The 19,352-nt window shown below is 36.0% G+C and overlaps 1 protein-coding gene across 1 annotated transcript in view; it reads left to right on the top strand.

Moving 5' to 3' along the window:
- Positions 1-19,352, top strand: part of LOC106494316 (maltase-glucoamylase-like) — a 60,456-nt gene that overhangs the window by 294 nt on the left and 40,810 nt on the right. Inside the window, exons 2-10 of the mRNA XM_013954554.2 lie at positions 1,525-1,648; positions 2,618-2,691; positions 6,701-6,821; positions 6,908-7,017; positions 8,342-8,493; positions 11,670-11,841; positions 14,474-14,573; positions 15,275-15,387; positions 17,148-17,273. Coding sequence (XP_013810008.1) covers positions 1,525-1,648; positions 2,618-2,691; positions 6,701-6,821; positions 6,908-7,017; positions 8,342-8,493; positions 11,670-11,841; positions 14,474-14,573; positions 15,275-15,387; positions 17,148-17,273 — 1,092 coding nt within the window. The remainder of the gene's footprint in view (positions 1-1,524; positions 1,649-2,617; positions 2,692-6,700; positions 6,822-6,907; positions 7,018-8,341; positions 8,494-11,669; positions 11,842-14,473; positions 14,574-15,274; positions 15,388-17,147; positions 17,274-19,352) is intronic.

Genomic DNA, 19,352 nt, shown 5'->3' with positions numbered 1-19,352 from the left:
ACAAAAACTTTAATAATATTCTAGTTTTCCTGAAAATTAATGTTACTTGTTATGGCTCCTGGTCAACATGTATTCAGATGATATTAAAGGGAACTGCAGAGAGAAGCACCCAGAGTATCATTTCTTTATTGTAAAGAACAATGTTTAAAATGCATCATTTTCAATATAACAATGTAGTTGCAGATTTTAAATACAGCATTCCCAGGGGAAATAGCAATAGTCATAATATTAAAAATGGCTGTGGGATTTTTATGAATGAAGTACAGGTGGGGCAGTAGGAGATACTTGGAGGATGAGAGACATGAGGAGGTGCAATAGATTTAAACTGTTCTTCTACAAAAAAGCTTTTTCAAAATATTTTTTCTCTTTTGGCTTATCCCTACGTCATGTGAAAGTGTTTTGATATGCCAGTGTAATGTGTACATACGGAAATAACTAAAGACACTAACTTAAGACTGATTTAAAAGGTTAAATGTTCTTAACCAAATGAAAAATGCCATTACTGCTGCCGGTATATATCCATCTGGATGCTGGATGTTTGAGTTAGTTTCATTGCTGCTGTAAAGTTAAACTGTAATGGTACAATGTTGTTCTTCACACAAGATTGAGTAGTGGACTGTGCAGCCCAAACACTTCAACAGTGTTTGTTAATAATGGCAATGTTCCTAATATTCATTGTCTCCTGGGGTCTTGTCAGAGGTGAGCAGCTGGTATAGTTACACTTACAAATTACATTGAAAGATCAAACATAGACACCTACACATTAACAAGAAAGTGCTAAGCAGTCACTGGGAATCTCTCTTACTTCTGCGTCAGTGGAACATGCCTTACTCTGTGCATCCAAAGAAGCAGTATTGGAGTGTAGGTATTTTGTCACAAAAGGAGAAAAAAAACCACTAGTTTTACACAGCAATTTAAGGCACTAACTCCATCTATGAACTCTACCTTGTTTCAGTTGCTATATAACCAGATGTCAGCATGCTGCTCATAGTAGTTACTTCTGCCTTCACTAAACTTTAACATCCATGTAATCATGTGGCTTTATGCTCACACTCTTTTCTTCTATTTTACAAATAAGTAACTTATCTTGTTACTTTGTTAGTATATTTTTATAACTAATCAGTAACATCCTTTATAAAACAGGAGTTAGTTTTTGCTTGTTCTAAAGAAAGAAACCATGCAAGATTGAAATGTAGGGATTAGTTTGTTTTCTGTTCTGGAGTTTCAGTAAAATGTAAAAATTTCCTTATTTAAACTTGGATGAAAATTCTATTTTGTGCATATTTAAAAGAAGTTTGCAGGGAACAAAATAAACTCTTCAGTGATTGCCCAGTCATTTAATAATGCAGTAATCTATGTTATTTGAATTATTCTGAATATGAGAATTCTTGCACTTAGTCTGTAAGGAGCTGTTTTGTTTTCATCTCTGTGTTAGGGGATAAGATTTAAAACATAAGTAATTTCCAGGACTTTCAAAACTAATACTTCTGTTTTTCTTATACAATGGTGTTTCTCTGTACCTAGATGGGAAAGAGGAAGTTCAGTGGATTGGAAACAGTACTAATTGTCTTGTTTTGTTTGGTGGTGATCGTGGCCTGTGTCCTCATTGCGCTTTTGGCAACAGGACAAACTGGACACGAAAGTACACGTAAGTTCTTATCATTGCTTCCATAGAACCAGAAAATCGTTCAGGTCTGTTTGATAAAATAATCATGCCATGAATCTTCAGAAACTGGTTGCTACCCATTGGCTCTGATAGGAATAATTTCAATGACTACTGGAATTAGACTTGTCAAGACTATTGAAGTTCAAACAAAAAAAAAGAGCATAAGCATTTCTCTGCTGTGCTTTGCAAAACCATTGTTTTTATTGTGGCTATTAGTGTTATTATTATATTTTTATCATTAACCAAAGGTAAACCATAATCACAGCTTCTTACAGATAACATGAATAATGGTGAACATAAGAAATAAGCTTCATGATTCTTCCGGCTCATTAAGGGCCATAAGAAAACCTTTTATCCCTTCCCCCCAAGCCTACACTTTATTTTTCTTCAGTTTATTTTTTTAACATAGAAAGAATATAAGTTCAATATTTCTGAATATAAAGCATCACTGAAGAGAGACAGGAAGGAGGGAGACTATTCAGGAGTAAGCCATATTGCCTGGAGATAAACCTATAGCCATAAAAACCTATAATGTTTCCTTCTAATGTTTTGGTACTTCAGAAACTATTTGTCTTATAGAGATGCTAATATATTGAATCCTGCTTTATATATGATTCCATTTAGTATTTGCAGCCACTTGCTGCAAGGAGACTGCAGCACTTTGTAGGTGAAAATGGCTGAAAATTTAAAATAACTGCTAATACAAAGTGAACAGTTCAGTGTGTTAGTAGAACTGCTCATACAAACTAATATCTGCATATTTTCTGCCTTTTTTAAAGTAAGATAAACATATCAGCAATAGTTTAGCCTCGTTTGAATTGATATTAATGATTACAAAATTTCAAGATAGTGAGGAACAACCTGCAGAAATAGTTAATGATTTAAGAGGTAATCAAGATAGTCCTATAATTTAAATACTGATAATAGCACATTACTTTATTTTCCTAACAGAATTTTCTCCAGAATGCCCAGCTATAAACTTATCAGAGAGAATTGACTGCATCCCGGATCAAGTAGCAACAAAGGTCTGAAAACATTATAGAGAGAATTAGAAAATGGGCTTTATGCCATAAAGCCTCATATTTAACTACAAAAAAAGTATATATACTAGATCAGTTTTTAGATGGGTTTTTATCCTTTTTCAATCTGTGAATGCCTGATTAAAAATAATTTAAAGGAATCAAAATATAGGGACAAGCAGAAAAATAGGACCAAATGCAGATTTGAATGTTGCAGTAACTGATTTGGATGTACCTTAACCTTCTGATTGAGACATCAGTCCTAAGATTTCATCATTTTAATAACATAGGTATTAAATATTCCTGAATTTGATATTAAAAATGAAAGGACACTCCATTTAATTCAATATCTATGAGAAACTATCAGATTGTGTTGTGTGTTGCTATGTTATGGCCTGGGCAATGTGCCTGGGCAGTGGCAAAACAGGCTTTCACCTTGCTTGGCAAAATTTGTCAGAGCCGGGGAGAAGAGCAGAAGCTGCTGTTTGGACCAAGGCCAGAAGCTGCCGGTGGGCCAGGGCCAAGCAGAGATGGGACTCAGAAAGGAGAGGAACCAGGAGGACTTGATGGAGTTGGTTACAACTCAAAAGTTCCTGATATGCTGGACTAATATCAAACCCCAAGGAAAGGACCACCCTGCAAGGACACACTGATGGCAAAGAGCAGTTTACAAACGACCTTTTGTCTGCATTTTGCTTCTGCCTCATTCTCAGCTTTGTCCTGCCCCAGGCTGGCTTTAGGCTATGAAAGACTGATATTGCTAAGGAACCCCTTAAAGTAAGGGACAGGTAGATCCAACTCACAGTTGTATCTGACTCAGGGCCCAATTGTAACGCCCTAAACTGAAGTATGATCATTTTCACTGATTAGTCATTACTAATCAGTTAGGTCTCTGGCCAGAGACCATGGCTGGAGTTAGACAAAGGCAGAGAAGACAGTGACCCTGCACAGGTTGCCACTGCAGAGGAGTGGTGGCTGTATCATAACCCTGCTCCAGCATTGTCCAGTCTGGAGCCCACAGAGTCAGGCTGGTTCTCAGGAAAGAGTACGAGCTTTATGCCCAGTTTTTGAGGTCTTGCCTTCCCAGCTTTACTCCTTTCTATCCCCTATCACTTCCTGGACAGCCATGTCCCAGCTTACCACAATCCTCATGCACAAACACAATTCAGTTGTGCTTACGCTTATGAGAAATCAGAAAGTAACTTCTGCCTAGGATACGAGAGACAGAGATTCAAACCACAGCCATGCATCAGTTCTCTGGAGTGAAAACTATAGTTGGGAAAATTGTGATTTACCTAAGCTCAAGTTAGTGTCTGTTTTGTTTTCATCATTCATCCAAAATATCCTAAAAGAAGCCAGAAAATGAGCTTTTATAAGTAGAATTACTGAGGATAGAAGTGTGGGAAGAAAATAGATATTTATTAACTGTTCAAAGGATTGCTGAAGATAGAAATGCTGAAAGAGAGTAGACATTTGTTAACTCTTCACTGCTGTGGCTGTAGCAAAGTTTGATTAGACAATAAGAACATGCCAATGAAAAATGAACTCCTTTGACTAGTGCATGCACTAGCATGTCACTTCACCATTGAAAGGTGTTCTTTCTTTTTTTTTTAATAATACCGTTTTGACACAGGTTTAACTGTTCGGGTTTACATAAAAACAACATTATTGTTAAGTACATAGTCAAGCTATTATATTAATCTTTGGTGCCAAGTTCAATGTTCAGAAGCTATCTCACAGCTTATCCCACCATAAACTGTTTTCATGTAGCTAAGATTATCTCTAAATCAGCTTTGGCTTTCTCTCCTTGACTTCTTTTTGGTATTAACATCTATTATGCTGTTTTTATAGCTCACGGGGTGTGGTGAGCTTACAGTTTTATCTACAGTGTAGTTTTTATAATAGTCTCTCAAATACTCTTTTGGTGAACTCTGCTCCTTTCTCTGTGCTAGGCATAAAAGATCTTACACTTCTGTTCTGTACATACTTCTGTACACAGCAAGCTTGATGCTTCATGAAAGTATAAATCTATGGCTTACAGACCTGTTAGAACTAACTAGAAGAATATCACCACATAGTAAAGTAACTGCTGAAAATTTTGCAAAGAGTATTCATTAGAGGTAGCTGGAAGACATAAAAATGTATTTATGAAACTAGAAAGGGGATACTTGCACAATCAGGCTTTAGGATAATCTCTGTTCTTCCAGCTATTTTACTTTGCATGGGATATTCAAATAATCATTGGTCTAGCAAAGAATAATGAAAGTGATGAAATAACTCTGTAACTATATAGTGAGTATATTCTACGTGTGAAGAAAAAGAAGGGAACAAAGTTCTAATTTCTGCAATATTTAGTCATTAATATGAAAAAGAGTTTCAGAGGGAGGGAATAGGTGTGTCTTACTTCTGATTTATTCTGAAATAGCTTATAACCTAGGGAATAAATAGCTTTTCTGGTGGGAATTGGTAAGGTGGGAAATGAACATAGGTATTTCAGATCCCTAGTAAATGTACATATCTGTGAATCATTAGGGAAAAATGAGTAACCAGTATCTCTCCTCCAACCATAGTTTTTGTGTGAAACTTGATCAAAATGACAGGATAAATATTTTCTGATCTGATCACTCCTTGATGGAGGAGAAGGGGGTGTATATCTATTTGGTGAACATGGTTTATCTTGGTGGTTTTATAGACACTTCTGTGCTCAGTGCTGTTGCCACTGAATAAAATACTAATGTACGGCGGATCTCAAGTTATTACCTCTGCAGGTTCTGTCTCTGTGCTTCCCTTAGGCACTTGCATTGTTTCTGGTCAGGAGTTGACTTGTTTTTGTTCTGATCAGAGTTTAACAAAAGTATACGCACTGCTCCTACTGGACTCTGTTGCATAACCCAGAAGCGAGTGTCCCCAGGGCCAAGGATATCAGCAATAAGACCCAGCTTTGGGCCACCTCCAGCTATAACAAGCTGCAGTATATTTTAAAATAAACATGACACAAACACCAGCAATATTTTACCACAGACAGATGAAGAAAGCAATAGCTTCAACAGTTTTCTGTTAGCTAGCAGATGGAGGGAGAGGTCTTGGGTACCCACGCTGGACTTGGGTAGCTGAGATCATTTATGACATAGCCCTTTGCTCTTGGGGAATTTATTTATATCACTGTAACACTTTGACCTGAGTAATGTGTCATTTCTTTAATGACAGAAAATGTGTGGACACTTAAAGTGATGTAATTACCCAAATCTTGCCATCAAATGTAAAATTCATGCAAACAGTGGGTAAGTTAATTTCTAAGAGCAAAGCAAAGGCAATTTGGTTTCCTGGACTGCTAAAATGCAGTGTAAATGTTAGTGCCACTCCACCAAAGCATATGTGTTAAACAACAGATTTAATTGCTTGTTGTTTTTTTTTAATTTATTTATCTCAATTTGAGGTTATGCAGAACTAACCTTAACATTTCTGATATTTGAACATTGAATTAAAATGATTAATGACACATCAGTGATGCATCAGATGATTGATGCCACATATGTAGATGCTTATAAGCCAGTACCAAAAGTCATTGGGTTTTTTTTAGGAACAAAATTATTATTTCAAAAATTTTTTTTAAGTAAAAACAACCATAATTTTATCCACTCTTCAGTACATGACTTTTGGTCAGACTATACTGCATCCATCACAGCTTAAGTGATTCAATAATTTTTTTTAAGGTTCATTTCTCCTTTGGATCTTGTGGCTTTAAGAAAGAATAAAAGTCCAAAATTCTCTTTTTCTTTTTCAAAACTAAAAAGTTTCTACTTTGAATCCTGAAAACCACTTCATTTTTTTATATTCTGCACCACCAAATTGACCCGATAGATTTTTTTGAGAATGAGTTGATTTGATTGCAAATATTATACAGGTTTCTGATGTTTGAGGTAAGATGCATCTTAGGTGAATTTTAATTATTTTAGTATACAGAATTGATTTGTATAAAATCAGCTTACTTGTGCCATTCATGCCTTTGGATCAGAGCCTCTGCAGCCTTCGTGGCTGCTGCTGGAGTCCCCAGAGTGATACCAATGTTCCCTGGTGTTTTTTCTCTTCAAACCATGGATACAGAGTGGATGGAGAAGTGCGAACAACTCAGGCAGGTAAGCTGCAGGATAAGCTCCTAGAATTATGTACATTGAACTGTCCATTTCAACACAGTAATACTGAAACATGTATTTTTCCTAAGGATTCCAAGCTACGTTAACAAGGCTGTCATCACCTTCCCTCTTTGGAAATGATATCAACACTGTCCTCCTCACAGGAGAGTATCAGACACAAAATCGTTTCAGGTTCAAGGTTAGTTTTTTTATGCTATTTGAAGGTTCATGGTATATGCAAGATTGTTTTTCTGGCTATTACTGTGAAGAAATTAAATGCAGTGAGGTTATAAGTACTGGGTTAATTCTCTGCGTTGCACTCCCATGATTCCCACTGAAGTGTATCCTTGTACATCCAAGAGAATACTATGACCAAGAGATCATTTATCTAACCATGCAAAATAAATTAATGCAAAGGCACAGACTACCATTTTTAAAGCTTTTTAGGAAAGTCTAGATGCACGGTGCCTATTCATTCTCAATCTAATCAGGCACAGTCAATTGAAATTCTGCTCTCTTGCTTCCAGATCAACTTATTGCACAACATACATCACTTGGGATTCTGGAACAGTGAGGGGATGGAGCTATGGCTACGCTCAGCCTCTCAGCTTTTCTTTGTGTCTGTACTATCACAAGCCATATAATCATGGTTTAATACAGTGGGATTTTTGTATGAAAAAAATGCCAGTATCTGTGAAAAGATTTGTTTTGATAGTATTTACCTTTTCTTCCCGCTTCATCAGAAAATATTTTTGGACCAAATGTATTTATTACTTTTATTCATGTTCTGGCCATATCTCAATCATTTTGTCAGAAAGCTTTAGCACTTCCAAAGCCTTCTGTTCAGCAGTCCGTGTATGGTGAATATGCTATATCCATGGATTCTGCGCCTGAGTAGGACTTTTCTGTGAGAGAACCTCCTGTTATTGTGGGTTTGTACTTGGGGCAGGGCATATGGAGCAAGGAAAAGGCAGGGTCAAGTGTAAGTAGAGAATTAGCTGAAACTGGGTGATGAAAGTGGGAAGAGAGTAGTAATGAAGGGAGAGGAAGAAGATTGGGACAGAGATGAAAGTATGCAGTGGAGCAGAAAACTGGGACTGGTGCTGGAAGCAGGACTGCCACAAGCAGGACTGATTTTTAGAAAACCTGAAAGGCAGAATGGGTTTGGCCATGCATAACCAACGTTTGGACATGCAGAAAGATTAAAAGTGAGGTACTGAAGAAGGGCTGTGAAATAACTGAGAATACAATTGTGCAGAATTCTGAATGATAGAGACATTCATGTGAAAAATATTCTCAGATCAGCAATAAGGGAAATATCCTAATATATATAAACAAAGAGCCTGGGTAGATTTACATAGTCTTCATTTTGCCATTTATTGACTTTGATCAGATATTACCTTAATGCTGTTTTGACAATGAGTGTTTTTGCTAAGCCAGAAATATATGGTAATGCTGGAAAATGCTAGAATTAGACATAAGTTGTTAAAAACCTGATACTTTTGTTGTTTAAATGTGTGCAGATCACTGATCCTAAAACACAAAGATTTGAAGTCCCCCATGAGCATGTAGGACCTTTCAGTGGTTCTGCAGCCTCCAACTTAAAGTATAAAGTTGAAGTTAATCAGAATCCCTTTGGCATCACAGTGACCAGAATAAGCAATGGAAGAGTTCTGTAAGTAACTATGGTGTTTTTTATGAATAATGCTGGTGGCATTTGTTTTCTCTGAAGGTCTGTGTTGCAACATAAATAATACATGTCCAAGCTGGCACATATTCAGTCACCTTTTGGACATGCAAGCTACATCTCTTCTTTTGACTGATAAACCTTCTGCAAGGACTCCTGTGACGTCTTTCAACATAAATTTTGTGATATGAAGAGCTCTGTCTTAAAAGTTCTAGATCTAGCCAAATTGTCTCTATTTCCTCTTTTCCCCAGATACTAGGGAAATCTTCACAGATACTTTTTTCCATTAATTTTGGGAATCTTTATTATGAGAAGTCCTTCCCAGTGCTTAAAATGATATGTGAACACTTCTGTTTGCACCTTTAATATCTTATTTGTCACAATATTTCTGAAGTTCTGACTCACCAAAATCAGGTTGCTATTTAAATATATGATACAAGAATATTTGGTACAAGCCAGTGCTAAGCCAGTCACATAAAAACGTAAGTGAAGTACTTATATACTGAAGGATTTCAATCCCTTTATTTTCTAAAAACTAAATAAATAACACAAACCTAAACTAACAACCTAGCTCTAAGACTCATTAAAAGAGGAAAGTGTCATGAGTAACATACCTATTAAATCAATCTAATTATTACCTGTCACACTACTAGGATGAGTCGGATTGTTATCAACTTTTCAAGTTTAATTAATAGGAATTATTTTTGTGCTGTTATTAGTATTGTTTACTATCTTAAAAGCGTCTATAATTATTGATTTGCAGTTGCAGAGTGCACTATAGACGGACTTAGTATTTAGTATTCCATGACTGATTTAATAGGTGTAAGGAGAGGAGAGTGAGTAAAATAGTTCAATAGGACCAGTTTGAAACAGTGCTCTGATTGTTTCTCTTTCCTAAGGAAAATTCCTTAGACTTTCATTTAATATGATAAAAATGGCTGCATTTCATGTCTTTAAAGAAAAAAAACACACTAATGCTTGACTGTGTCCATTTCTGGACTCTATTTCTGAAACTGAAATATTCAAAATTGTAAGAAAAAAAAGCAAATACTGATAAGTTTAAAATTAATGAAATTAAATCCTTCGATAGATCAGAACTTTTTTCCTCTCTCATTTGTCATTTCATAGGAAAAAAATGTAAATTTCAACTCTACTTCTTTTTTGTGAAGAAAAGAAAAGAAAAGAAACATTCCCAGGTTTTCTTACTCAGAACAATATATTATGTTGCTTAGGAAATACAAAGCAATTAAAACATTCTAATTCACTTGGCTTTTTATGGAGATATTTAATTACATGGTAAAAATTAAAATACTCTGCCATAGGATAGAACAGCATCTGGTGAATGACCAAAATCTCAGCATTCTTTTCATATAATAGAAAATGATATATTTTTGGTACCCACCTATTTTTATAGCAAGGTATGGTCTCCTCCATCAAATATGGGATTGAAGATATTTCAGACACTCAGTGAAGCCTTTTGGTCCCATGGGAGAACCCAGGCAGGGTCAGAACCTGCACCCTTGCTGTGCAAGGGAGTCTAGAGGTTGGTTCACCCTCTCAACTGGGATAGCTCTGCAGAGCTAAACAAAAAGGAGAGCAAATTGATCAGTCAGACCTTTCCCTTGCAGCTTGCTGCACCCTTCCCCTGTACCTTGTAGGTGAGGGAATCAGTCTCTCACTGCAGCTCAGCTTCAACACCACTCAAATTTCCCTGCTGTTTCTCAAATCCTTTTGGAGAAAGAACAAATGAAATCAGGTTTTTCTTAAATATTTAAAGCTGTCCAAATCCTTGTTCAGAAGACTAATAGTTTGTCAGTAATGGAAAGGATTGGTGAAAGGTACAAAATTATTGTTACAGGCTTGTTCTGTTTATGCAGATACATAAGTATCTATTTTCAACATCAATAACTTTCATGTTCTTTGAGAACCTTCACAGTTGCTTTATACAAAATTTACTATGGGAAATGTGATAGCCATCAAAACAGGACTTGAACCATTTAAACACTGAGAATTATATTATCACTTTAATCTACCCTAAATGAAGGATACTCTTAATTTGTTCCTTAATTTACTCCAGGACAGAGAAACCAGCTAGTATATAGCCATGGTTTTCTCTTCCTGGTGGTTCCCCTGTACTGACTGGCCTAGCAGGACTCAGAAGCAAGGACTGGGCTCGTTCATTTTCCCTTGTGAGTGCAAGCTGCAGCTGATTTGAAAAATTTGGTAAAAAACAGACTATTTTTGTGTTTCTTGCCACTCACTGAAATTTTCCATCTGACCAGTTACTCTGTGTGTGTGGTCACCTAAAGAGCTGATTCAGTATTCAGTGCAAAAGATATAGGATAGGAAGCTTTGGTGGAAAAGGGTAGTAGAATATAGATTGAGGACTTGTACAGGAAGTTTCTATATCATCAATAGGCACTGCACATATCATCTGTGTGAGGTTTGCTCTGCTCTAGCCTGTCACTGTTTCCCTCCACCTCATTCTCCTCAGCCTGTCAGCTGGATCAAAATCTCAATCTGCTGTCCAGCACTGTTTCTGTCCTGCACTAATTGTCCTGCACTAATTGTAACTGTTTTGCACTAATTGTTTCTACTAGGGAGCAGAAACAATTTCTGGTTTTTGCAGAGATGTTACTATTAATCCTGCAGTAATCATTCCCTCAGAGCAAACAGCAGGGAGAGCTACTCATATATTTAGGGCTGAGAAGAGCAATGGTGCCCTGCAGTACATGATGTCCTGGTCATTTATCTTCCCTAGCTACAGTTAGAGCGATCCCTCATTTTTGCAATTCTTTTGCACTAATGTCATTTAAAAATTGGGCTTATTCTGTTCTTACCTGCACAGGAGGGTAAATAGGAACTCAAGATGGACTGCTCTTCCTGCTCTGTTTTGCTCAAACCTGTTGACTGTAACATTCACATGGGGAAAGATTTCTCAGAGCACGACTGGTTTTGGCCAAGACAAAGTATGATTTCCTATGCATAGAGCTTGTGGCAAAGCTACTAGTGACACAAGACTCAAAAGCTTTCTTCAATAATGGCTTTGTTTCTTTGCATTGAGCAAGCACTTCTATTGTACTATTGTATATAACCTTTGGCAGGTAACTTTGTGCAGGTGGTTTCCATTCAGTGCTAAAGTAACTTTTTTATTGTTTAATCAGTTTTGATACTAATATAGGACCACTGCAGTATGCTGACCAGTATTTACAGCTGTCAATCAAACTACCTAGCAGCAACATTTATGGTGTGGGAGAACACGTGCATAAGCAATACCGGCATGACGTCTACTGGAAAACGTGGCCCATGTTCAGCAGGGATACTGCCCCTTCTGGAGTAAGGACTTATTTTATTATGCTTTACTCTTTGCAGACTAATTCTGGAACCCAAACACACACGGTAGCTACTTTAATACTATCCAAAGAGGTTTTCCCTGAAGACTTGCCAGGCACTGCATGTGGTTACTGAATGTTAGGTGTTACTGAATAAAGTTCCCTGCAGAATATCTTTTATAAATATTTTGAAATTTGTGTTTATGTGAAGTATTGCCAATCAGCTCATCATATTAATATATGACAGTCTTCAGTTTCTACTGATAAACAGAATAAATAACCATGTGTCCAAATACATTGCTGTCTGCAAAATTCAGTAAATATAGCACATAAATCTTTAATGCATCATATCTCAGAAAATAATGATAAAGTTGCATTTAACAGCTGTTTCCTTATGAGATAAAATAGGTCTGTCAGCAGATATTTTGTTTCTAGTCTTTATGTCTTTTTCCAAAGCGATTTCTAGGGCACACATTTTCCAATAATTATAAAAGTGTATTCTTATATCTACCCTGAGATATACTTAGCTTTATCCAAGTTCTCTTGACACTGGTGCACAGAGATATTGTTTTGTCATATTGTCCTGACTGCAATGACTTATTAATAGACAATACTGAAGAAATGTGATTTACAGTCAGTTGCGCCAAAGACAAGTTACACCAATAATCTTATTTTTTGCTTTTTCTGACTTGTATTCCCATACACAACCTCTCTTTTTTGTACCTTGGGGAATATAGATGATCAAATGTTATTGCTGTGTTTATTAGTATCTTTTTGCTTGTCTGGAAACTTTTGAACAAAGGAAATATCTGCCTGAGTTTGTAAGCATTTGAATGAACTAATGTTGTAAAAAAACAATTGAAAACATTACATGTCTCATGTATAATCAATCTTACGGAGCAGGAAATCAATATAGATCAGGAAGGAAGGAATGTTTGCTATTAAGAATATTTTTATGTTTACTTTTATTGTAGTCCAAAAATAATTTATTTATAACTGTATCGATTCAACCTCTATTAACACCATTTTTTTACTATTGTCTCAGTTTAATGCAGCACCAATCCATATTTTTATCTTCAAGTGAGCACCGAAGTGTTTTGTTGAAACAGAAGTTATGCTAACAGGATTTAGGGGAGAGCTCACTATTCTGTTTTGAAATAAGTTTCCTTTACAGCTTTGAGACATCTTCTATGGGATTTTTCCCTGAAAAAGGCTTGCAACATTGGGTTGATGTATAGTCAGATGATGGCTCTCTGAATGAGTTCACTGGAGAGGAAAGTGTGTCAGTATTGATCATCATTATGGGCTAGATTGTTAAAAGCAATAAGGTGTCTAAAGATGCAGACAGATACTTAAGTGAGACAGTTGCTGAAATTTGTATCTTTTTAAGCCTAAATATTTGTCCACCATCCTTCAATGGCTACCCAGTAGAGGCTGCAGAAAGAAAGGTCCCAGCAAAGGATATTGTGTGCATCCACAAAGAGAGCAATAGTGCTGTTGGGACTTCAACTGCAGGACAAATCTAATACTGCTGCTCCTCTGCACCATCCCTCAGCAGCCGGGAGACATGCTTGTTTCCTGACCCTGACCCTGCTGGTGTGATTCCCAAAGGTACTGGCAGGTGTTCTGAATCCTCCTTCTCCTTGGGAGGAAGAAGCAGGAGTTATGACAACTTTAATTATGTGCTAACAGCTGTATGTGTCACAGGAATCCCCGCCACCATTCTATTTTTTCATGTCTCCCTAATCTTAATTTTTCCTGTTTCCATTATGTATTTTTTAATTTTCTTTGGAAATTTGATATCCATGGGAGAAGTTGATAGGAGGAGCTAACTATACCTCCTCAAGCTCTGACCACTACAGGTGGCAACATATAGTATGATTTGGCCTGGTAAGATTTCATGAAGCCCAATTTTGTTTTTAGAACCAAAAGCTAAAGTAGCTCACATTTATCTCACTATAAACAAAACCTTTTGTAGAAATCATCTTGTTTATCTTCTATCTCTACTAAATGTTCACCTCATAATCTTCATCTTTTTAATAACTGGTATATGGAGGTTTGAAGATAGTTCTTATCAGAATGGTTTCACTAAATGTAGACTAATTAAGTTAAACTAACACTGAACTGTGAAGTTAGACTAATTTGGAATTGTTAAGGTTCTGCTCCTCAGCAATTTGTTCTGAGTTTTCTTTTGTAGGGGAAAATATAACTCTGACACCAGATCTTATAATTTATAAGAATTTTTATTGCTAATAATGTGAGAAAAAACAATAGTAGTAATATAAAAGAGAAAAAGGTCCTCTTATCCATATGTTAAATGTAAAATACTGTACCACTCTTAAAGATTTATGACATATATTGTTTACTTGATGTGCATATTTATTACTCAAAAATAGTGTTGTAATATATGCAGACTTCCCCAAAGTTGTGTTATAAATGTATTTTAAGCAACTTAAAGACATTTACATAAAGGAGAGATATAGGAAAATAAAAAACAACTGAGGAAAGTGTTCTTGATTTCAGTTACTTGCTATATTTTGAGAAGTTTAACTTTGCATATGATATATTTGGAGATACCACAGAGTACATATAGTCACTAAGTTTTAAACAGCTTGCTTTTCTTTTTTTCTTTTAAGAATATGGATAACTTATATGGTGTTCAAACTTTTTTCTTGTGTTTGGAAGACAACACTGGAGCCTCTCTTGGTGTTTTCTTAATGAATAGCAATGCCATGGGTAAGAAAACTTTCTCTGTAGCTCTAAGTATTGCAGTTAAATAGCTTTTTAAATGGTCTGCAGGACTATCACACTGTGATCAGATTGAGTTGATGTAAATGTCTATTTTAAAATAAAGTCACAGGTAAAATTTTAAACAAAGTTGTCTTAAATATGTGATGGCATTCATTGTTGTGAGCATTTACTAGTGTTTAGCATAAGCAATGTAAACACAGTTATTGTTAAGATTGTATTGGAAGCACTAGTGTCATACACCTGAATAAAGCCTATCTGAAGCATGTGCAATTTTGATCAGATTCAGGGAAGGTTCAGTATAGGATATGAGAATCTTTTATAGTGAGCAGCACTTGCAAACATATTACCTTAACTTTCCTTAGATAAGTATACATATTTGTATGCTTAACAGAAATACTCGAGTCTCTTGAGACTGGAAAGTTGTACTGAAAATTTAATGAGAAGGAGCTGTGCCACTGGATTTAATTTCTCTTTGCAGCATGTAAAAGAATGTAAATATGGATATTAAAAATAAATCTGAATATCTTTTACCTTCATTGCAAGTTCAAATAATTGTTTTCGGTTTCCTTGAGTATTTTTGTTTTACATTTTCTCCTGCACAAGTTCTTCTGTCTTTCATATCAGTGTGACAGTTATTTTAGATTTAATTAATATTCAAAAATGATTTGTGCATTCTTTGCTCACAGAATTTGCTCTGCAGCCTGCTCCTGCAGTAACTTACAGAACAACTGGCGGAATTCTTGATTTTTATGTCTTCTTGGGAGACACTCCAGAACAAGTAGTCCAGGAGTATCTGAAGGTACATTTCTGAACAACAGGTTGCCTGGAGAGGTTGTGGATTCTCTGTCCTTCAAGATATTTAAAACCTGACTGCACACAGTCCTAGACAACCTGCTCTAGCTGACCGTGCTTCAGTGGGGGAATTGGGCTAGAGAGGTAGAGGTGCCTTCCAGCCTCAAAAATCTTATGATTCTCGGATTTATCTAGAGATGTTATGCATTTAGCAGATTTTATGGATTTTTTTTTATGTGCTTGTGGATCATTTTCTTTCTTCTCTTTATGCTACCCTGTGTCTTCACTATTTTATTAATCCAAAAATAACTCAAGATTTGTCCCTAACCTGACTGCTGCCATCAGGAATTACTATCTGAAGTTAGTTGGGGTGTAGATTTGGTTAGCTGGCTTGTTAATGGGAGGCACTACTTTTGCTTGAAATACTATTGCAGAGAGGATATAGCAGTTCCAGTTCCTAATTCATCAATATGCATGCTCTGAATAGTTTTCAGTGTGGTCATCTGCTATTTGAGCTAGTTATGGGCTTTGTGGAATAACATACTTGTTCACTGAGGCTAACATGCTCTACGAGATTTTTTTATTTATTTATATAATAATATTATAGGGTAGATAATGTACTTGCTAATTTGTCACAATTTTATGGTAGAAAAATATCTCGCAGCTATTTTCCATTTGTATTTTGGGGGTCTGATCCTGTTTCAATGACTTCTTAAAGGAAGTATGTGTAAGTTTTTTAACAACATTACATTTAGTTGTATTGAATTTCTCTCTGCAATAGACATGCCGGTAGCAATGGTAATTTAAACTGGTAATTTAAACCTTCTCTTATGTTAGTTAAATTTCTGACTAAGTAACTTTCATTGTTTTTATGCAGTTTCCCCTTACTTAGACCAACACAATTTTCAGCAAGATAGCTCATGTAATATGAAAAGCTTGGGTTTGAATACACACACAGGCAAAACTATGTAGGGAGGAGAGCCCATAACATTCCTGCCTGCCACTAATCACCAGGAGCAAATTATTACTTTGCTTGACGCCTCATCTCTAAAATGTAATGGTGACGTTGATCTTCTATATAATGTGTTTTAAAACCTATTTGTGGGATTTTTTTTTTTCTTTCTGAGACTGAAGGAGGAATTGGTTTCGTTACCAATGAAGCCAATTTTTGCTGGGGTCATGGACAGAGCCTTATTAACAATATAACCAGTTAGCAGACTTGTCAGCTGTCCTTCCCTGATGAAGGCAGTTTTAGTCTGTTCCAGCTGTGACAAGTCATTCCTCATGCTTATCTCCATAGTTATATTTGTTTTTGTTTCATTCTATAGTTTTTGTTTACTTTGCCTCTCCTTGATAATTTAGCACTGCTCCTCAGAAATTGGTATTGATGATGTTCTATTACATGAGTCATGAATCAGGGTCAGTATAGTGGGTGCTGCATAAATATATAATAATAAAAGATTATTAAAATGAAGAGCTTACACTCTAGTATAAGACAGTAAATAAGTGAGTATAAAGTCAGAAAATAAAATGAGGTGGCAGTTTAACTTTATGGGTAGCAATAGATATGTCATTTTTCCAACATTTTTCTTTTCTGAAAAAATAGCACAGAAAAATATTGCAGCTGTGGGTGACTGCATAAAACCTAGCTTCCCATACTTAAGTTTAATGTTAGTTTTGAGGAGTACAGATTTAGTGAATCTTTGACACATTCAAGTTCAATTGACAGTGCCCTTGATTTTATTTTTCCTTTTTCTTAACTTTCAGCTAATAGGATTGCCAGCATTGCCTTCCTATTGGAGTCTTGGATTTCAGCTTAGTCGCTATAATTACGGATCTCTTGATGAGGTGAAAGCTGTTGTAGAGAGAAACAGAGCAATTGGACTACCTTATGTAAGTAAAGGTTTTGACAGTGAAAGCAGAACAACTGAGGAGAAATTATCAGAAGATTCTGATTTTATTTACCCTCAGCTGGTTCATTTCAAGTTGGTTCAAGTTAGTATAAACTGCTGATAAAAGAGCCTATATAGATTTCTGGTGTTAACTTCTTTATGGTTTTAAATGTTAGGCTAATTGTCAGCATGTGGGAGATTGAGGGTTTTTCTTTTTAAATAGAGTAGTTTTTATTGGCTACATAGCTATCTATGTAAAATGATGGATGATTTTTAAATGTCATTTGCTCTCTTTTTGTAACAATTCTATGGAAGTAACTTTTTGGTTACAGTTTCCAACTATATACATTATTTTTCTAATCTGCTGCCTAATCTCCTAAATTGTTTTTCACCTCTGTTCTGTAAAAAAAGGTGAGTACAGAACCGTGGCTTACTTCTTAACTGGTAGGAAAAGGTAAATTCCAATTAGATTTTAAAATAAGATGTCAGATTAAATTAATCAATTGGCTTAAAATCACAGAAATTTGCAACTTGAAAGAGGCTGAAAAGAACTGAGGAGATGGAAAAAAACTCTGAAAAAATCATTGTTCTGCAGTGATATCTCCTGCTAGGGAGATCCAGGAACCGACACCATTTTTCTCTTTATAGGAATGGTAGCTATTCAGAGTCATAAGCAGCTCTTCCAGAGAGAAGCAGTATTCACAGCTGGGTTGCCAAGTAAGAAGCTTTCCAAAAGGAAATTCAGAATATGAAACCAACTTGTGGGCTCTGAACTGCCATTCAAAGGAGCTTCTCTCTAACAGTTAAATAAAGAGCTTAGGGAGAAAACCTTTCAATTTTGAAATGAAGTCAGTGCCTAAAATTCAACTCTGTGAGTAACACTCCATAGAATTCCCTAATTTTAAGCTAGACCTTTAGAAGAAAGGTTTGGCTTTAAGAGTATAGCTCTGGAAATCAGGCAGCTATAAAGAAATATCAGCATATCTAGAGGTTGTTTTAGAAAGAATGTCAGTATAAGCATTTATTTGAATTCTGTTAATGGTATCAATAGGTCCAATCCAGCTTGTTTAGGCACAAAAGACGTGCATTACAATTCAATGGGATGGCAGTTGTTAGATGAGCTCCAGGATTCATTCTCCAGAGACTGAAGAACTAAAATGAGAACAAATGCTGAGTTACATTAGACCTGGAAGAAATTATTTAATGTAGGGAATATTTACTTTTGTCAAATTTAACTTTCATTAGACATGGCTGTAAACTTTCTGTGAATGAGTAGAAACATTGGACTTTACAAAAACTCATCCACTGCATTTTTGTTACATAAAAAATGAGTGATTATTTTGTTTCTTGAAGACTACTTGTGCTCATCTGCTCACCTTCATTTAAATTTTACAGCATTTATCTGAAGCAAGATTGACAACTGTGGATTTGTCTGCATTAGCAAATAGTGTAGACCAATAAAAGCAGGTCCATAGAGCAAAATAGTTGGTGCTGAGGAGCTGCAGTCCACATTATTCACATTTCTTTAGGCTATCACTAATCTGGTCCTGTGAATCACTGAGATCAAACCATGCCTCTCCAGGCAAATTCATTTTATGCTCTCAGAAGCTCTAGAAAATTAGGAAAGCATAGGGAGCTGGATTTTTTTCTGATGTAGTGACAAAACAAGACCTGTGGATAGTTCTAAAGTACCTAGACACCTACATCCTGCTGACTGTGGTTAGGATATAGCATCAGATGCATTTCTGAAAATGCTAATCTAATTCTAGCACATAGAGAAGGTATGCCACAGTCATGGCACCCACAATGTTGGCTGATCTTGCTCTGTTGACAAGAGCAGACCCTCAATAAATTAATCCTCATACTTGATGTTTCAAAGCAGCTCTGCAGCGTATGTTGCTAAGCATTTTCCATCATCTCTGAGAGTTGTCCTGTCTTGTGCTGCCAAGATGGCTGTTCTTGTTTTCTGTTGCTGAAATTTGTATTTGCTGAGTTCTCCATGTACTTCTTGAGCTCTCCCAAATGCAGTTCATAGATTGAATGATCTCCTGTCTGAAATAATGGATACTTTCACATTGTT

This window comes from Apteryx mantelli, chromosome 14, assembly GCF_036417845.1.
Source record: "Apteryx mantelli isolate bAptMan1 chromosome 14, bAptMan1.hap1, whole genome shotgun sequence".
NCBI lineage: Eukaryota > Metazoa > Chordata > Aves > Apterygiformes > Apterygidae > Apteryx > Apteryx mantelli.
This window is presented reverse-complemented; position numbering and strand designations above follow the sequence as displayed.